Below are 20,818 nucleotides of genomic sequence, written 5' to 3' on the forward strand. Positions count from 1 at the left end.
GTGTCTATAAGGCAGCATTTCAAGACTCCAAATCCATGCCAACTGAAGCTCTAGCATTTCACAAACCAGATGTATTCCTTTAAACTTTCTTCTCAATAGTAATACTATTAGACAAAAAACTAGGGCTATAAATTAGAGTTATAAGAAATGAATAACAGCAGCAAGAAAAAATATAGAATATAAATATTAAAGTACACAGATGAGTAAACAACATTTAGAATAAGGGATAGAGAAGAATCTGCTGAGTTAAAAAGACAAACAAACAAAATACAATGGTTATGAGAACTTAGAAAGGTCAGAGATAATCAAATATCAATGCAAACACAACCTTTTATCAGTAATTTATTTTCTACTCTGAGGTTTATATATTTTTATGAACCACTGTTCAGACATTTTACTATAAATTTTCACTTAACCAACTCATATACTGATTTTCTATTCTATATCCAATTTTAAACCCACGATAAACAAGTGCTCCATGGAATCCATCCTCAATGTGGTTATGGGTCACCTTAACTCCAGCATTCTGGAGTCTGGTGACGTACATGATTCCATCATCTCTTAATACATCATATTGACAGGTGATGACATAAGTCAGGGGCAAATTACGCAATATGTTGTCATCAGCCAACAAGGGAGCTGCCCTCACATCTAGAAACCCTGGATACTTTTTAGCCAGCTTAGAATTACCATAAGTTGGACTGTTATAAAAATGCCCTTTCTTAAACTTCTCAGGGAGCAAAGAACTCCAATTAACAAATTTGAACAGATGACTTGATTCCACCGGTACATGTTGATTGAAGAACATGGCTTTTTCAAGTGATCTGTCCGTGGTAAAGTATCCACTCCACAATTTGACCACGAATGATTTGGTCAGACCAAGAAAATTTGAGTTTTCCCGATATGATGGTAAATCCAGATCAAGAGACTGAAGGGCAGGATAAATTAAAGACTGGGTCTTGAGCTTGATCTTGACATCGGGGTCATCTATGAGCTGAAAATAATTTACAGTTGATCAAATAGTAATTTCATTTAAAAATATATTTTTAATTTAAAAACAATAACTGGTATGAGTTAAATTCAGAATCTCAAAAGGATAATCAGAAACAAGAAATATATCTCAAAGAACATTCCAGTTTCAATTATATCTAAGACTAGGTGTATTACTTAAATACTATGAACATAAACAGTGATAGAACCAAGGTCTCCTGCATTGCAGGTGGTACCGTCTGAACCAACAGGGAAGCCGCCTACTTTTCTTATGGATGGGGAAAAAGACCACCTAATCTGTGATTGAAAAGCAAAATATCTCCTCTTACAGCCAAGAATGGCAATCAGAGGAAATTGATATATTTTAAATGAAGATTTTGTATACATGTTATTGTATTAACAGAGAGCCCCTTGGACTGTTAAAAGATCCAACCAGTCCATCCTACAGGAAATCAGTCCTGAATATTCATTGGAAGGACTGATGCTGAAGCTGAAACTCCAATACTTTGGCCACCTGATGTGAAGAACTGACTTATTGGAAAAGACCTTGAAACTGAGAGGAGAGGAAGGCGGGAGGAGAAGGGGATGACAGAGGATGAGATGGTTGGATGGCATCACCAACTCGATGTACATGAATTTGAGTAAGCTCTGGGAGTTGGTGATGGACAGGGAAGCCTGGTATGCTGCAGTCCATGGGGTCACAATGAGTTGGACAAGACTGAGTGACTGAACTAAACTGATATCAACAGGCAGTAACATTTAAGGAGATCATGTCATTAGGAATTCTAATTCAATGTTGACATTAAACAAATAAATCCTGGGCAAAAGTCTAATTGATTTTAACATTTAAGTGTTTCAAATATTCAGGTTAGTGCATTAAGACAACTGTATCTATAAATTAATATGCATATATTTGGGGTGTACTAAAATTTTTCCATCAATAGGATGCATAACCCCAAATATTTGGGAACCAGTAATACTGAGCATGGGGCTTCCCTGATGTCTTAGATGGTAAAGAACCTGCCTGCAGCGCAGGAGACCCAGGTTTGATCCCTGGGGCGGGAAGATCCCCTTTAGGAGGGCATGGCAATTCACTCCAGCATTCTTGCCTGGAGAATCCCATTGACAGAGGAGCCTGGCAGGCTGTAGTCTATAAGGCTGCACAGAATCAGACACAACTGAAGCGATTCAGCAAGCACACACACAATATTAAGCATTACATTTTAGGAGACGTTCCATACTATGTACATTTATTTGGTTCCCACGTTGAAACGGCCCAGGATGTCTCAGAGATTAGCTTCTCTAAGTGTGGTCCCTAGATGACTAGCACTCAAACCACTCAGGGATTTGTTAGAAATGAAACTTCTTACAACCTAGCCCAGACTCACTACATTAAGTTGGGAGGAGCCAGCAACGTGTGTGTTGTCATCTTTTGGGTGATTCTGATGCCAGGAAACATTGAGCTCCACTGGTGTAGGTCATAAACAGTAATTATTGAAGCCATAGGCATGCTGGTGATGCTCAGAGTAAAGTATAATGGCTAGATGAAGTTCCCGAAAGTTTCTGAAAACTTGATATAGAGTTGAAGAGAGGACAGGACCCTGACATTCTTTCCTTTGATAAAAATATGACATTTTACACACACACACACACACACACACACACACACGCCTGCAAAAGCAAATAGCAACAATTTTTACTTTATTTCATTTAGATCACAGGAATTAGAACTGGTTAGTAGAATAAAATATTTAAAAGTTCATTACTAGATTATTTTATGTAAAAATAATTTCCAAATTTAAATAACCAGTTCAGTGTTTTATTTCAGGTAAAATTACCACATTCCGTTTATCTTGGTACCTAGAATGAAGAATGCTGTTCAGATCAGTACAGGAGTGGTAATTACTAAATGGCTTCCCAGGTGGTGCGGGGGTAAAGAATCTGTCTGCCAATGCAGTAGACACAAGAGACTGTGGGTTCCATCCCTGGGTCAGAAATAGCCTTTGGAGTAGGAAATGGCACCCTGCTCCAGTATTCTTGCCTGGAAAATCTCATGGAGAGGGCTTAGTGGGCTACAGTCCATGGGATCGCAAAGAGTTAGAAGTGACTGAGCGACTGAACCCACAATTATTCAATAGATAGCTCACAGGTGACTGACTTAGTGAGTTAAGAAGACATACAAAAATACATTATATTTGACCAATGAATTAAAACTTTACAGATAGCCAAAATCTTTGACCTGTAGATTAAAAAAAAAAACAAATCTATATTTTATTTTAAATTTTTAATGGAGTATGGTTGATTTACAATTTTGTTTTAGTTTCTCTGTACAGCAAAGTGGATCAGTTTATATATATATATCTCCACTCTTTTTTAGACTCTTTTCTCATATATGCCATTGCAGATTATTAAGTAGAGTTCCCTGTGTATATAGTAGGTCCTCATTAGTTATCTATCTCACATGTAGTATTCTATACCAATCCAAATCTCCCAATTTATTCCTCCCCTTTATTCCCCGTGGTAGCCATGTTTGTTTTCTACATCTGTGCATCCATTTCTGTTTTAAAAAATTATACTTTATAGTTTTATAGTTCAATATAGCACATATATGTAACAGCATAAGGCAGAAATGTGAAATGTAATAAATATGTTTAAGGGTCAGGGAATTCACCATACCCTTGCACACCCTTCTTCCTCTCCAGTAACCATCAACCTTCATTTTATTACATTCAATTTTGTGTATTTCTTTAAAATAACACTAGGCATACATATCAGTGCAATTAAACTGGTTAGGGCTTCCCGGCAGAGGGATAAAGAATTCGCCTGCAATGCAAGAGACGCAAGGACATAGATTTGATCCCTGGGTCAGAAAGATCCTCTCAAATAGGAAATGGCAGCCCGCTCCAGTGTTCTTGCCTGTAGAATTCCATAGACTGAGTAGCCTGCCTGGTGGGCTACAGTCCATGAAGTCACAGAGTCGGACGTGACTGAGTTCACACACACATCTATTCTTAGGTGAGCAATAATTGTTAGTGTGACTTTTAAAAAATTATTTTTGTACATGAGATATGATTTTACTTCCTTGATCTCTCAATGTATTGAAACATTTTTATAAAATATACTTTTGTTTGCATTATTAACAGCTTGGTCATGGTATATATATATAATATGTATTTTTCTAATATTTTATTCATGATAATAATATCTTAATTTTCTGAGTGTAATTGACCTATTGTTTTCCTTCCTGAAATTGTTCTTGTCAGACTGATCATAAAGATCAAGATTCTTTGAAAATAACTGGAGTGTATACTCTTTTCCTATTCTTAGGCATACATTTTGTTTATCTGAAATAAAATGGCTATAAAGTGGCTCAGATTTTTATTTCTTGTTCTGTCTGTTTTGCAAGTTATATTTTCTTGGAATTTGTCCATTTAATTGAAATATTATGACACTTTAATTCCAAAGTTCTTCAAACAAAAATCGAAGAGATTTAAAAATTGTGTTAGTCCTTTTAGACAGGACTTTTTTGCTTTTTGTTCACATCTTCCATAAGCTCATTTTGATTATCCTAATTTCTGTTCTTGTCATTATTACTACCTTCCCTCTATTATTTAGTTTTATTTTTGGGGTCAAATATTCATCCTTCTTTCTTTGCTGATATATGCTTTTGAGGAAATACATTGTCACCCTGCTTATTTAACTTACATGCAGAGTACATCATGAGAAACGCTGGGCTGGAGGAAGCACAGGCTGGAATCAAGATTGCAAGGAGAAAGATCAATAACCTCAGATATGAAGATGACACCACCCTTAGGGCAGAAAGTGAAGAAGAACTAAAGAGCCTGTTGATGAAAGTAAAAGAGGAGAGTGAAAAAGTTGGCTTAAAGCTCAACATTCAGAAAACTAAGATCATGGCATCTGGTCCCATCACTTCATGGCAAATAGATGGGGAAACAGTAGAAACTGTCAGACTTTATTTTTCTGGGCTCCAAAATCACTGCAGATTGTGATTGCAGCCATGAAATTCAAATACACTTACTCCTTGGAAGAAAAGTTATAAACAACTTAGACAGCATATTAAAAAGCAGAGATATGACATTACCAATAAAAGTTTGTCTAGTCAAAGCTATGGCTTTTCCAGTAGTCATGTATGGATGTGAGAGTTGGACTATAAAGAAAGCTGAGTGCAGAAGAATTGATGCTTTTGAAGTGTGGTGTTGGAGAAGACTCTGGAAAGTCCCTTGAACTGCAGGGAGATCAAACCAGTCCATCCTAAAGGAAATCAGCCCTGAATGTTCATTGGAAGGACTAATGCTCAAGCTGAAACTCTAATACTTTGGCCACCTGATGCGAAGAATTGACTCATTGGAAAAGACCCTGATGCTGGGAAAGATTGAAGGCAGGAGGAGAAGGGGACAACAGAGGATGAGATGGTTGGATGGCATCACCAACTTGGTGGACATGAGTAGGCTCCAGGAGCTGGTGATAGACAGGGGAGCCAGGCATACTGCAGTCCATTGGGTCACAAAGAGTTGGACACGACTAAGTGACTGAACTAAACTGATTAGTATAATAATAACATAACTGCACTGATATTTCAAAGTTTGAAATACATGTATTTAAGTGTAGGATATTTTTAAAAAATCAAATAAATCTGAGCAATATACCTGTTGAGTCACGGCTGCAGCTAAATTCCCTCCAGCACTCTCTCCAGAGATACCAATTCTTTCAGGATCTACACCGTACTTGTCAAGAACATCTCGGCTTAAGAACCACTTTAGTGCATTATAGACATCTTCAAATTGGCTTGGAAAGTGATGTTCAGGTGCTAGTCGGTAGCTGTGGGCAGAATAACAATGCTCTTTAAGTCAGTTATTGTTAATCAAAAAATGTGTGGATGTGCATGCTCTAACCTAAAAATCAAAAGTAATATTTTTCCTTAGCCACCTCATATTTTAGGTCATTATGAATTCAAAGACAAACTTAATCTTTATGACTGTGCTTGACATGAAAGTTTTTACAAATGCCATTTTTACATAAGTAAAATCTTGAATGACAAGTCTGGACTAGATTAAAAAAAAAAACAACCCTGGTGATAACTTCCTGAAACTAAACCTCTCCCAAAATGTTATTTTCTTTGTAGTCATTACACTTTATTAGCAACCAATAAATAATGAACAAATAATAGGAACTATTCTATTTCAACTTAATCTAATGATCAAGTTGGCATGCAGGGGTCACTATTTTTTTCATATTTTCTTCATTTTTCTAGTCATTCCCATTGGGTTTCTTTTCTACTGTTGGTCATTAACCTAGAATGTTTTTTGAAACTAGATTTTGTCTGAATTCCCACATGTTACTTAGTGACTAACTGCTTTTAAGGGAGGATTATCCCATGAAATGGAGAAGGCAATGGCACCCCACTCCAGTACTCTTGCCTGGGAAATCCCACGGACGGAGGAGCCTGGTAGGCTGCAGTCCATGCGGTTGCTAAGAGTCAGACATGACTGAGCGACTTCAGTTTCACTTTTCACTTTCATGCATTGGAGAAAGAAATGGCAACCCACTCCAGTGTTCTTGCCTGGAGAATCCCAGGGATGGGGGGAGCCTGGTGGGCTGCCGTCTGTGGGGTCACACAGAGTCGGACACGACTGAAGTGACTTGGCAGCAGCAGCCCATGAAATATATACTAATTTCTTTAAATATATCTTATTGGTTAATCCTCAAAAAAAAAAAAACACACACACTATAATATACAAAATATTATGCCTCTCAGTTTACACATGAGAAAACAAATCTAACATGATATTTAACTGGCAGCCATCCAGTTGACTCTATCACCAGGTTTTGAACCTCATTTTCTGACTCTGAAGCCCTGCTAATTAAGAGTAGGCTAAAAGGCCATTGGAAATCCTTTGTCCATGAGATACAATAGTTAGATTTTATTATAAAAATTTCTTGACTTGCTCTTTTTGATCCCTACTTGGCCTAACTATAAAAGTCTTTTCTATCTGACTCTTTTCTGGTCACGCTCAAACTCACTTTTTCTATTCCCATCTTCTCAACTTCATTTGAACACTCCTGACATAACCAAGGAATGACCAAGACTGCTGTGACCATCTGACTGGATAAGGCATCTAGCCAAAAACCACTCGATCCCACAGTGTTCTTACTTGGTTGAAACGACAACAGCATCTAGTATAACGGCTGTCCGTCTTGATAGAAAGTCAATATCAAAGAAAGCTGAAACAAATGAAAATAAAATCAGAGACTGACAGATGAAGGGTGTTCCCTTCAGCAGAAAGCTTACTACTCTACCTTGTTCCTCAATGAAATGTTCTGGGAAAAATATTTCTAAAATTTCATCATAGCTACAGAACATAAATTCCTCTATTCAGTGGTCCTTTCACATATGCCTCATTTTCACACTAAATATATTAAACAAACTTCATTCCCTTCAACATTAATCTCTGTTACCTTCATTTAGCAGCTGTTATGTGTTGAAAAGATTGACACAGAAATATTAGCTCCCTGATACTTGGGAACTCACTGCCTACTGAAGACAAGTATAGGGAGGGATAGTCGTATGCGCAGACAGGAACACTGCGAAATAGTAGTTGCTTTAATGGGAGAGCGTAATAAGTGCTCTCTGGAAATAGTATTAGATGCCATCAAAACTGCCAGAGGAAGATAAAGAGTAAAGGGGAAGTAGGGAGAGCTGAGACCTGATTTATACATTCCTATTTTCTAGAAGACAGACAAAAATATGTGCTTTCTGGGGTCTGTTTGTTTGGGTTTTATTTTTGGCCATGTATACAGGATTGGGATGGGCCACACATGTTTGCTACTAGGCTTGGGTAAATCCTCCCTTTTGCATATAAGAAAAGTTTAAGAACATAGAATTGAATTTGTCAGAAATAGGAAGAGAAAGAAATCATAAAATGCTAAAGGGCGATATCAAGATACAAAGTTGTTGCAAATGTTCCATCATGTGAAAGGAGGAGTACAAATTGTCTTGTGACAGTTTTCAAAGTTGGGTGTTGACTATTCTTAAAATGGCGAATATACACTAAGTTTTAAACTTTTATTTAACACTTGCTACAAAAAGTTGTTGTCAATACTTCTCTTTAGTGAGTCCAATTCCCTCCCACTTCCTCTAGGTCAGACAAATCTCATCCCAACTTCCCCCTCTCCACATTTCCTCAACATCTTCATGTTCGACTTATAAGCACATTCACAGGCCTTCCATAGATAAATACGAAACATATATGATAAAAAATATATTTATACATACAAAAAAGTTTTTATAAGTAAAATCATATATAATAAATTTATGTATTATATATAAAAACGCATCAAATAAATTGAAATGTACATGTGTCCTATATAAAATAAAAATAAAATACCTTTTTTCAACTCTGTGCTTCTTTTCAATCTAACACCTTCCTTCTCATTTCCTTCAAATCAAAGATTACTGAAAAACTGTCATCACCATCTCTATTTCCTCATTTCTCATCTACTATTCAACTCGCTTCGTTTTGGTTTTCACCACAATGTTCCATCATTTCTGCAATTAACAAGTTTAATGCTGTATTTCTAAGTTCATAAAATTCTTTTCCCTCTTATCTGTTATCTGCTATAGCTTTTGATATTGATTATTCTTTTTCAGAGAGAGATTTAATATAATTCCTTTAAACTATTAATAGTATAGGTCCAAAGAATTAAACTTCAGACAGCTGAAGTGTTCTGTTATCTGTGATAATGTTTAACATATGTCAAAGCCAACATCTTAGTAAAATGTATGCTAGGTGACAAACTAAAAGTTTCAACGAGAGGCTCATACCAGCACTTCCCATACACCAACCACCACCATGAACATAAAATAAGCCTCTTCTTAGTGTCTCTGACTTCCGTTTTGGTAAATATATACGGACAGGAACATTGTTGAAAGTTGTCTCCATCACAGTGACGTTTTCATCAGATGTGGGTGGGACTTCTTGAATGCTCATGAAGAACCCTGTAATGTCCATGGAATTACTGATTCCCAACAGTTCAGCAAAGTGACCCTAAAATAAGAGTGAAGGGGAAAAACACATCGAGGTTACAGATATCAAATGCCAATGCTGTTAATGACCCTAGAAGGATGCACATGTGTTCCTAAAGGTCCTGCGTAACACTGTCACAGGTGAATCTGAAGAGGTTCAGAATCTTTACCACAATAGTTGGCCTCAGATTAAAAAAAAAAAAAGGTAAAGAATTATTGAAGTATTGCAATTTGGCAGATTTTATACTTTCTACTTTGAGTACAAAGATAAACAAGGTAAGTGCTCTATATAAGTTCAAAAGTCAGGTGAGAGAAATGGATACATAGTCATAAAACAACATAACCAATGTCTCATAGACATATAGAGAGAACTCTGGCAGAGGTCAATAAACTAGACGCCTGATCATAAGACTTGGGGAGGAATTTTCAGACATTGGCGAACTCTGATGTGAATATTCAAAGGGGAAGAAAAATGTGGCCAACCAAAAAGGAAATCTCACCAGAGCCCAAAGGAACAGACAAGGGACACTCCTGTTACAGAGAAATGCAGGTGATTTACTAACTAAACCATGAAGTAGTCAAGCTAGTAGAGCTATTTTAACAAAGTATGATTGACAAAGGATATAGTTTAGAGGGAGTTTTCAGAAAAAAAGAACGTTTAAGACATGTGCTGGAATTACTTAGCAGGACCAGAATGGGCAAAGTGGAGGAAGGACCTTTCTTAAGAACAGCTGACCGCCTTGTCCTCTTATGTAGTTGTTCCTGAATGTGACTTTGGTTCAAGAGCCTAGATGCCTGCTTTGGGGAACCTGTTCATCTCAAAGTGCAGTTCCTGACTAATCGGGATGACACCATGTGGCCCCATCTTCCCCACCTGAGCTTGGGAATAGCAAATGGATGGCTGGGCAGCTCTTGTAGTCTCATGAAGACCACACAGTGCCCACTTCACACTTGGGAAGGAAGCTCATGCAACTACTTGCTGTTTGAAGCTATGAATCATGCACCCTGGCACTGGGGGCTTCTGTTCTTGAGAGTTATTTGAATGAAATCATGGCTTCTGACCTTCTGCTATCCTTCTGAAGAGAGGTCAGCCTGAGCCCAGAGCCTGGGCACGTGGATGGTCTAGGCAAGAGGGCTCTTGAGGCTGCTGGGGCCACCTCGTTGGACCGGCTGCCTATCCTAAGGAACCATCCATTGTAAGTTTGGATAACCGTGGTATCCAGCTGTGAGGACTGGAGAGGAGGTGAAGTTGGTCCATCATGGCCTCCGCACCCTCCTCAGAGAAGTGCTGGTGAAACATTTCACAACTCTAGCATGTCTGACGGAGAAGGCAATGGCACCCCACTCCAGTACTCTTGCCTGGAAAATCCCATGGACAGAGGAGCCCAGTGGACTGCGGTCCATGGGGTCGCGAAGGGCCGGACCCGGCTGAGCGACTTCACTTTCACTTTCATGCATTGGAGAAGGAAATGGCAACCCACTCCAGGGTTCTTGCCTGGAGAATCCCAGGGACAGGGGAGCCTGGTGGGTGCCGTCTCTGGGGTCGCACAGAGTCGGACACAACTGAAGCGACTTAGCAGCAGCAGCAGCAGCATGTCTGAATGAGACCCCAGATTCTCCAGAAAAATGTTTCCACTTGCCTTAGGAAAATACTTTGTTCTTGCCCTAGTTTAGTAGCAACTGCCAGCATCTCAAACCAGCCACTGAAGCTCGTCTGTGGTGTCCGTCCTCCTCCTCTTACAACTGGCCTAGACCTCAGACCCGCGTAGTCTGAGCAGCCTGCCTCTCATCCCTGCTGTCTGCTGTCACATTCTCCAGGTCTTCGCTAGTAAGTATTTAAAGGGAAACCTCCAGCTTTCCCTGCTGCCTCCTGGAGATGGCCCATAAAGGGACAAGGGGAAGATTACCATCACAGATCTGCAGTGAAGGAGGCTTGCTGTCCCGGCCCGTGCCCTGTGAGCCCAGGCCCACAAACTGCATACAGTAGAGTGTTAGTGGCTGTGGACAAGAAATGCCAAAAATTCGGTTGTGGTTTCATTAAAAAAAAAAGATGTGCTGAAATTAGAAAACTGACCTGCTTAAAGATAATAATGCCCTTGGTACCAATGTTAAGTGACATGTTAATGCATGAAATATAGTAGCAAAATAGTTATTGAACGTTAACACCTGTAACAGTCCCCATGAAGGGAGAGGTTTGTGAGGTGAGTAGTTAGGACTCTGTGCTTTCACTGAAGTTTGCACAGGGGTGATGCTGGGAAAGATTGAAGGCTGGAGGAGAAGGGGACAACAGAGGATGAGGTTGGATGGCATCACCGACTCAATGGACATCTGTTTGGGTAAACTCCAGGAGTTGGTGATGGACAGGGAGGCCTGGCATGCTGCAGTCCATGGGGTCGCAAAGGTTGGATACAACCTAGCGACTGAACTGAACTGAACTGATACCGGGTTGGGGAACTATAAGGTTAGTGCAAAAGTAATTGTAGTTTTACACTGTTGAACTTTGCCACTTGACACTGGAATATATTCTTAAATAAATGTTGTTACATTATACACAATTTTAATGCACATTTCTCTCTTTATGCTTTTTTTGCTAATGATTTATTATGTGTTGTTTATTTTATATTTATTTCAGACTATAGATATGATGCCAGACAAAAGCAAATTCAAGCGATTTTTTTTAATTTGAGTTCAAAATCGGTCATAAGCAGTGGAGACAACTCACATGAAGAACGCATTTGGCTCGGTAAATGCTAACAAGCATACGGTGGAGTGGTGGTTCAAGAAATTTTGCAAAGGAGGTGAGAGTCTTGAAAATGAGGAGCAGAGTAGCTGGTTATCAGAAGGTGACAACAACAATTGAGAGCAATAATCAAAGCTGATCCTTTTAGAAATATACAGGCAATTGCTGAAGAACTCAACGTCAATCATTTTATGTTCATTTGGCATTGGAAGCAAATTGCAAAGGTGAAATCTTGATAAGTGGGTGTCTCATGAACTGACAGAAAATTTAAAAAATCGTGGTTTTGAAGTATCATCTTCTTTTATTCTACACAACAACAATGAACCATTTCTTGACTGGATTGTGATGTACAATGAAAAGTGGATTTTATGTGACAACCAGCAATGACCACCACAGTAGTTGGACTGAGAAGTTCCAAAACACTTCCCCAAGCCCAGCTTGCACGAAAAGATGCTCATGGTCACTGTTTGGTGGCCTGCTGCCCGTCTGGTTCACTACAGCTTTCTAAATCCTGGTGAAACCATTCCATCTGAGAAGTATGCTCAGCAAATTGATGAGACGCACCAAAAGCTGCAACGCTGGCAGCCAGTACTGGTCAACAGAAAGAGCCCATTTCTCCTCCACAACAATGCCTGACTGCACGTCACACAAGCAACACTTCAAAAATTGAATGAATTGGGCTATAGAGTTTTGCTTCAACTGGCATTTTCACCGGACCTCTCACCAACTGACTACTTCTTCTTCAAGCATCTTGACAACCTTTTGCAGAGAAAACACTGTCACAACCAGCAGGATTGAGAAAAATGCTTTCCAAGTGTTCGTTGAATCATGAAACATAGATTTTGATGCTATAGGGATAAAGAAACTTATTCCTTGTTGGCAAAATGTGTTGATTGTAATGGTTCTTACTTTGATTAATGAAGATGTGTTTGAGCCTAGTTATAATGATTTAAAATTCACACTACAAAATTACAATTACTTTTGTACCAAATACTTTTGTACCAAAAATATTCCATAAGCTGTGTGGCAGGGTCAAAAATAAGGGGAAAAAAAGCACAGTGCTAGAGGTATGATTAATGCAAGATGCCTGTGAAATAATTTCCAACCTTTACAGACTATTGCTAAAAATAGACATTCACATAAATAAACTCTAATAAAAGGCAGATCAAAAAAGGACCTTGAATGGCTGCTCAGGTAGAAAGAGAAGACAGATCAGTTCTGAAAAATAAGAAGAAAATTTCTGATGGGTGTACTGTTTGATTTCAACCTGTTGAATGTGAAAAATTATAGTTGCTTAAAATTTTTAGATTTAGTCATACAGGCAAAATAATTTGATCAAAGGCCTAAAGAAAAGAAATTTCAAAGGTGTTCATGAAAACCATTTTATCTGGAAGCTAACTTGCTTGGTTTATATGGTTGAAATTACAGTGGGAAGCTCTGTTGACACTGCAGTATCAGGAGCTACTTTCAGAACACAGTGTCTATTTTTCTTTTGTAAACATATCATCAAGCAGCTTAATGTGTTCTAACTAGCCAACAACAAAATAAATGAGATCCATATATGATATATACATATATATCATTAAGTATAATGATCAAAGAAACACTAGATCTTCCTCCATTTCCAATGAGGTTATGTCCTGGTAAATTCATTGTAAACTGAAAATGCTGTAAGTCAAAAATGCATTTAAATATATGTAACCTATCAAACAGGCTTCCCAGGTGGCTCAGTGGTAAAGAATTTGCCTGCAAATGCAGGAGACAGGGGTTCAATCCCTGGATCAGGAGTATCCCCTGGAGGAGGAAATGGCAATCCACTCCAGTATTCTTGCCTGGGAAATCCCACAGAAAGAAGAACCTGGCAGGTTACATTCCATGAGGTCACAAAAAAGGGCCAGACAAGACTGAGCAGCTACACACAGACCACCTGCCAAGCATCTGCTTGGCCTACCAGGGGCATAATCATCTAACGCAAGGCTTATCTTACAAGAAAATGCTGAGATTGTGTAATTTACTGATCCTGTGCTGAAGTGAAGAACACAATGGTTGTAGGAGTAGAGAGTGCTGTGAGTATGTAGGCTGTTTACACGTGTGGTCAAGGGTCAGCTGGGAGCTGCGGCTCCCTGCTGCTGCCCAGCGTCATGACAAGGAGTCGCCCACATATCTTGTGCCTGGGAAAAGACCAAAATCAAAATGCAAAGTACAGTTTCTACTCTATGTGTATAACTTTTGCCCCGTCATAAAGTCAAAAAAACCATAAGTCAAACCATCATTAATCAGGAACTGTCTGTACTTAAAACAGTAATTTAATTTTAAACAGTGGGCATTGTGAAACATAACCTGCGAGTTAAGCTGACCATACTCTATTAGAATTTTCTAATTAATGTATTGAAAGGTCATTTCCGGTTATTATTCTATATTATCTAGTCTGATGTCTCTGATTAATCCGATCCAAAATAAATAGTATTATGATTTGTACATACGTTGTACTCAGGAGTTTTAACTAGATACTCCTGAAGTTAGGAGGTTAGTTATAGTCAAAAGAAATGGTAAAAGTTGGCATGTAATCAATAAATTGATTGATGATATATAGGTAGGTAGACAGATAAAAAGATACTAACAGCTTTTAATATATATTCACATATATAATGTGCTGCTTCTGCTTAGTCAGTTAGTCATGTCCAACTCTTTGCAACTCTGATGGACTATAGCCCACTAGGCTCCTCTATCCGTGGAGATTCTCCAGGCAAGAACACTGGAGTGGGTTGCCATACCCTCCTCCAGGGGATCTTCCCAACCCAGGGATCGAAACTGGGTCTTCTGCAGTGCAGGCAGATTCTTTACCACTGAGCCACCAGGGACGTCATATAATGTGCTACCCATATTTATACTGAGTTAGGCATTTATACCCATATCTAATCCATGTCCAAATATGTATTCAATTGTGTCTCAATATTCGTATCTCTATTTATGTCAATGAAGACTCAATTAACCATCAGTTAAGAAGAAACAAGAGGCTTTTTATTTGAGCCAAATGAGGATGATAACCCAGGAGACAGAATCTCAGAAAGTTCTGAGAACTGTTCTGCTGACTAGAAGTCAAAGACACAGTCATATACATTTTTGAGCAAAGGATCATGCATCAAAATGACATATTGATATTTTACATAAAGCTTACCAAGGATACATAGTCCAAGTAAGCATATGTGGAGGGTGCAGTAAGTTATCAGGACCCCTTACAAAATTAGGAGGAAATGTTATCCTTTTAAGAAGTTACGCTGGTGGCTTCCCTGGAGGCTCAGTGGTAAAGAATCCACCTGCTATTGCAGGAGACAGGGGGTCCAGGGAAGATCCCACATTCTGTAGAGCAACTAAACCCATGGACCACGACTACTGAGCCTGTGCTCTAGAGTCCAGGAGCCACAACCACTGAAGCCCAAGCGCCCCACAGCCCGGTTGCACAATAGGAGGCCGTGGCAGTGGGAAGCCCACAAACCGCAACTAGAGAGTAGCTCCCACTCGACGCAACTAGAGAGAAGCCCATGCAGCAATGAAGACCCAGCACAGCCAAAAATACATAAAATCATATCAAAAAAGAAGTGGCATTGCTAATATCAGAAGAAAGGAGACAGAGATAAATAACTATACTTACAGTTGTTTTTAATCTTTGCCAGGTATTATGCTTTCCATTTGTGTACCAATTCAATTCTTATGAAAACCTGGTCAACAGTAATATATTCCCAGATTTTTCAGTTGAGTATGTTGACGTGGGAGAGGTTAGGAGACATATTTATGACTACCCATACAATAAGTGCTACATGTGGGACTCAAGCCCCGGTCTGATCCCTGGAGCCAGGTGTCACTCCTGACCGACAATATACTGTCCCGTAGTGGCCATCATTATGAAATGCCCATTGAAGAGACAGCGTGGCAGTGGATACAGTGTTCAAGGATCCCTTAGTATTCACAGAACTTTCATGGGTGTGAGAGACTGGGCAGAGAGACTGGGCGGGAACCCAACTCTGAGGGCGCCTTGGGCCCTGCCCAGGGTCCACAAGAATGTGGTGGTTCCCACGGCCTCCTGCATGCCCCAGCCCACTCACGCTACACTCGGCTCAAGTAGCACACAAACATCCCTCCTTACTGGTGCCCAGCCGCTGTCCTAGAGAGATGCCAGAAGATAGACTCACAGAAAGCACCGCCTTAATGCCACAACTGCAGCCAGAGGAGTAGAACTTCATGCAGGTGAAAGTGAAGTGCAAATGCTTAGTCAGTGCCTGACGAGCTTAGAAGATCAACTCTTCTATAGCTATAAGGATATTCCAGGTCTGCTCCACATTCTGGTCACCCCTTCCACACACAAACAGCTCCACACACACTGACCTTGCCCCCAACACCGTGGTATCCCATACCTGTTCCTCCGTGCTATACACAAGGGGTAGAGACTCTTACTTCCAGTGGACCATTTTCCATCTCCTTTATTTTCAGTGTCAAATGTGGAAACAATTTTTAATTATTTTAAATGTTAACATAGAAAAGTGATAGTCGGGTCACAAGCGTTTATTTACTTAATTTTAACAAATTTAAAATTCCTATGACCTATGACATAAAGTGTCCACATTTTTCCCCCTAAAATAATTTATGTTAATTGAGCCAGCCCTCTGGCTTTCAAAGTTAAGTACATAAAATACAAGGCCTCTTTCAAAACATAAATCACTAGACTCAAGTATCTTATCTTCAAAGAATAAGATTATTTAGTTTCAAGTAAATATTTTTAAATGATAGGAGAATGGTATATGTTATACAGGTTAAAGATGAGTATTTATATGAAAATAGGAAATCAACCTTGAATATTCATTAGAATGACTGATGCTGAAAGCTGAAGCTCCAAAACTTTGGCCACTTGATTCGAAGAGCTGACTCACTGGAAAAGACCCCGATGCTGGGAAAGACTGAAGGCAAAATGAGAAGGGGGCAGCAAAGGATGAGATGGTTACATAGCATCACCGACTTTAATGGACACGAATTTGAGCAAACTCTGGGAGACAGTGGAGGACAGAGGAGTCTGGCGTGCTGCAGTCCATGAGGTTGCAAAGAGTCGGACCTGACTTAGGAGACTGAACACAAAGTAGTTGTCATTTGTGTGTAAGAAAGTACTAAGTTTAAAAAAATTATAGGTGACTTTGTATTTTCACAACTTTTTAGAGTTTACTAGGAATTGTAACATTAATAAATACATAGCAAAAGACTAAGTCACCACTGTGCTACAAATATTGCCCAGTGTCCCTGGAGTCTGAATTGAAACAAGGATTTTAGTTTCTTTGACTCTATTTGGTGAAGTGTGAAGCAACTAGAGCAGTAGCTTATGGACATACCTTCTCAGATTATCTTTTTTTCTTTATACTGACTCTATACTCTGGGAGAAATTTTTTTTTCACATTGATTTTTCTTTCTTTTTTATTTATTTATATTAGTTGGCAGCTAATTACTTTACACTGGAGCAATTTTTTATGTAAATTTGAAATATCAAATGATAGAGAGGGACAATTCTCACTAATGCAGGAATTTATATTCCTCAGTGTAAGGACAAAATGTTTTATGCATATTAATCAATCATACAAGGATCTATCACCTATATATATATATATATATATATATATATATACTGAATTTCTGTTGAGAAAACAGTGCCTATGCCATTGGCTGCACCTAATCAAAGTTCTGCATATTAAGTGTGGTTACTCAGCAGTTTGGAAACTCAAAGGAGTATTTATTGGGTTTCAAAATGTTCATCCTTTGGAGGTCAACCAGTGATATCTTTGAGAAGGCATAGCAGCTAAAAGAAGTAGAAAGTGTTGGAAGAGTCAGTGACAAATGGAGAAAAAAAAGAATAGAAGGCAATAAAACTAACAAATTTTTTAAATAGCCTTAAACCTAGGAAGTTTCAAAGTGTCCCAAAGCAAATAAGTAAAATCTTATAATCTGGTGTAAGGGTGGAAAATGCTTTCACAAATGTCTATAATCCCAAACAGGGTACAGGTCTGAAAATGTTATTTGATTGCCATGTTATTTCTTATCAAGACTAAATGCAACCTCAGAGTCATTTTAGAGTCTCATATTACCTTTCAGAGTACTGCTGAGCAATCTATCAGAGTTGGCATTTTAGTAAAATATATTTGCAATTCCTATTTCAGGAGACAATGCTGCATCACCAACTAGTTGATAGTTGATTGTATTCAATGATTTTCATTTATCTTCATCATTGGCATGTCAATGTATGACAAAAACCACTACAATATTGTAAAGTAATTAGCCTCCAACTAATAAAAATAAATGAAAAATTTTTTTAAATTTTTAAAAATTAAAAAAATTAGAATTACCATTCTTTAACTTATGCTTAAGTTGATTGGTAAAGAACAAAGTAGTGTCAGGTGGCATTAATGTCAAGCAAAAGTTTTGTTTTTTTCTTCTTGGGATGAGGAAAATTATATAAAAAAAAAAGAACCCTGGTTACTTCTTCAACATGAAGTGAAGTGAGTGATGGGCTTTTTAGAGATTTTCATAAGATACTATATTATATGGCAATCTGATGTACTTAGCAAATTAAATATTTTCCTTAAAAAAAAGAAAAGAGTGGGAGTTTTATGGTAAATCTACATTTTTTTTCCCATCTGTATGAAATCACACAATTCAAGGGGGGAAAAAAAGATAAATAATTTAAAAGATAACAGTTACTTCTGGGCAATTTTTTAGTATAGCAATTTGTCCCAGTAATCAAGCTTCATTATGTTTCAGTCATTGATCATGGTGAGTCTCTTTCATTATTGGAGTAAATATCCATTGTCTTTTATTAGAAATTTATAAATTCATACATACATAGTGATAGGCGCTCTTAAGCAAAAATACTTTAAGAAAAAAAGTCTTGACCCTTCCACCATTCTCCAGTACATTCTTCTAAGTTTGTCAAAGAAAAGCCATCTCATTCAAATAGAAATAATACAAAAGGTATATGCATAACATTCATGAACAAACAAAAACTCATGCAAGGTACTATGTGCTATAAGAAAAATAATAATAGCCTCCGACATATGAAGAAAACAAGTTTAAAAATAATTGGTACAAGGTAGATGAAATAAATTACACAATGCTTCAGAACAAATAATATAAAAATAAAGATCACAAAGCAGAAGTACAAATCTTTAAGGAAGGTATAGGAAGATATTTGGAGATAATCTCTAGTTGAAAAGAAGTGATTAAAAAATGGTACTGATAGAAATCAGAAAAGGAATAAGAAAAAAAGACAAAATAATTTCAGAAATAAACACTGAATTATAAGAAACTCAAGCAAAGTGTTATATATGATAGAAATGAGAAAAACAAAAGAAAATTGCAAAAGATTAAGTGCTATAGAGAAAATGACATTTTTCCAAAGACAAACAAGGACGACATGTGTACATAAGTGTATACACACACACACACACATAATTAATCCGAATAATAAAAGAAATCAAAAAAATCAATCAAAATCAACCAAGAATAACTTTTAAAAAATGACTTGAAGCTATATTCTACCAAAATTTACCCAAATCCAATAACATGTACTATAAAATTACTAAAAATGGTCAAATCACTAATAATGAAATAAAAATAAGACAAGCATTGCACTTATTCAGAGCTACATTAAGCTCCAGAAGTGTTGAAACAACTGAAAAATATATGCAAGAAATGTTGAGCCAAGGGTTTAATACCCAGACTGTCTATGAATTGTTTTTGCTGCAGGGAAGAACTCACTACAAAGTTAAAAGAGCGAAGTATATGGCTTCATTTCTAAGTAATTAGCCTCATTAGAAAAGAACCACAAGTCTTTGAGGATGACCTACGAACAGGAGGTAGTGAGCCAGTCATGCAGGATCCTATCACTTAGCAATTAAACCGTTCAACTGGAAACCATTTTCCTTGTTTCTCCTGGGTTTTCACCAGCTGACTTGTTCACAGGCATTTCAGTAAGAAAGGATTTGCACACCTGAATACAAGGTTACTGTATCGAATTCTGTAACTAATCACAGTGTTGCTCAATTCTACCATTTCTGAAGTTCAAAACGCTTCATTCTGGCAGCACTCATGCCATGAAACTCACAATAAGACTTTTTGTCTTTCTTAGCCAGTCTATTTCATTTTCTAGTATTTAAAATTGAAACTCCTTGACTACTCCATCCATATTCATTCTGCATTAAGCAATAGATAAAATATTTGAAAGGTTTTAAAACCAGCAAGCAACCTTCGAGTAAACTTTCCAAAACAGCAGAAATTATTTTAAAAATAATAAAAATCATTATTTTCTCCTGACTAAACTTCTAAACATTGAGAGTCAATAAAAGTTTATACTTACCAAATGTGTAATAGTTTTTAAACACGTTGTTACCCACATTAATTTCCATGGCTCCTCAATATTATCCGGGAGAGGTGTGTAAACATAATATGCCCCAAGAGCCCCCACAATCAGAAGCAAAATCGTCTTTCTTCCCATGATGTTTTCCAACTGCACGTTCTACTTGGCAGCAAAGCAAATACACTTCTGAAATATTTTAATGCTGAAATTTCACAAGTTTTTGGATTTATTAAGACGTGTTCTCTAACTTCTTAGACACAAATTCCATTGGTCTAATTGTCATTCTGTAAGCTTCTGGGAAATAATTAACTCAGAAAAGTACAAAGAACTCTGTGAAACCCGTACTCATATTATCTGCAGGTTCCGTCAAGTACAATAGCCTTATAATGTTGCTAGGCAATAAGTAAACAAACATTTTTTGCTCAATCACTGGTTGCAGACTACTTTAACAATTAGAGAAAAGGCCACAGGAAGTACAAGAAACCCAGTGTATGCTTCAAATAACAAATCTCAGTGTGGGGGAGAAAAAATATGTTTAAACTATTGAGAGCTTTTACAAAGTATGATAGACATGGTCACTTGTATCCTATATTACTTTTACTGTCTTGTTACAAATAAAATTGTTAGTGAAAAATGCTAAACAGGTTAAAGTTAT

The 20,818-nt window shown here is 37.8% G+C and overlaps 1 protein-coding gene and 1 long non-coding RNA gene across 2 annotated transcripts; one reads left to right on the plus strand and one right to left on the minus strand.

Moving 5' to 3' along the window:
* Positions 1-326: 326 nt before the first annotated feature.
* LOC110132918 (arylacetamide deacetylase-like) lies at positions 327-20,513 on the minus strand. The gene is made up of 5 exons (XM_020886548.2): positions 20,164-20,513; positions 8,834-9,056; positions 7,164-7,233; positions 5,658-5,829; positions 327-994 (listed from the first exon to the last, which is right to left on the minus strand). Exons 1-5 carry the CDS (start codon positions 20,299-20,301, stop codon positions 398-400), a joined length of 1,200 nt encoding a protein of 399 aa, XP_020742207.2. The 5' UTR covers positions 20,302-20,513; the 3' UTR covers positions 327-397.
* Positions 13,690-19,724, plus strand: LOC110132919 (uncharacterized). The gene is made up of 2 exons (XR_002312610.2): positions 13,690-13,840; positions 19,554-19,724. It is a non-coding gene; the product is annotated as an uncharacterized lncRNA (long non-coding RNA).
* Positions 20,514-20,818: the final 305 nt, after the last annotated feature.

Source organism: Odocoileus virginianus, chromosome 4 (genome assembly GCF_023699985.2).
Source record: "Odocoileus virginianus isolate 20LAN1187 ecotype Illinois chromosome 4, Ovbor_1.2, whole genome shotgun sequence".
In the NCBI taxonomy this organism is placed as follows: Eukaryota; Metazoa; Chordata; class Mammalia; order Artiodactyla; family Cervidae; genus Odocoileus; species Odocoileus virginianus.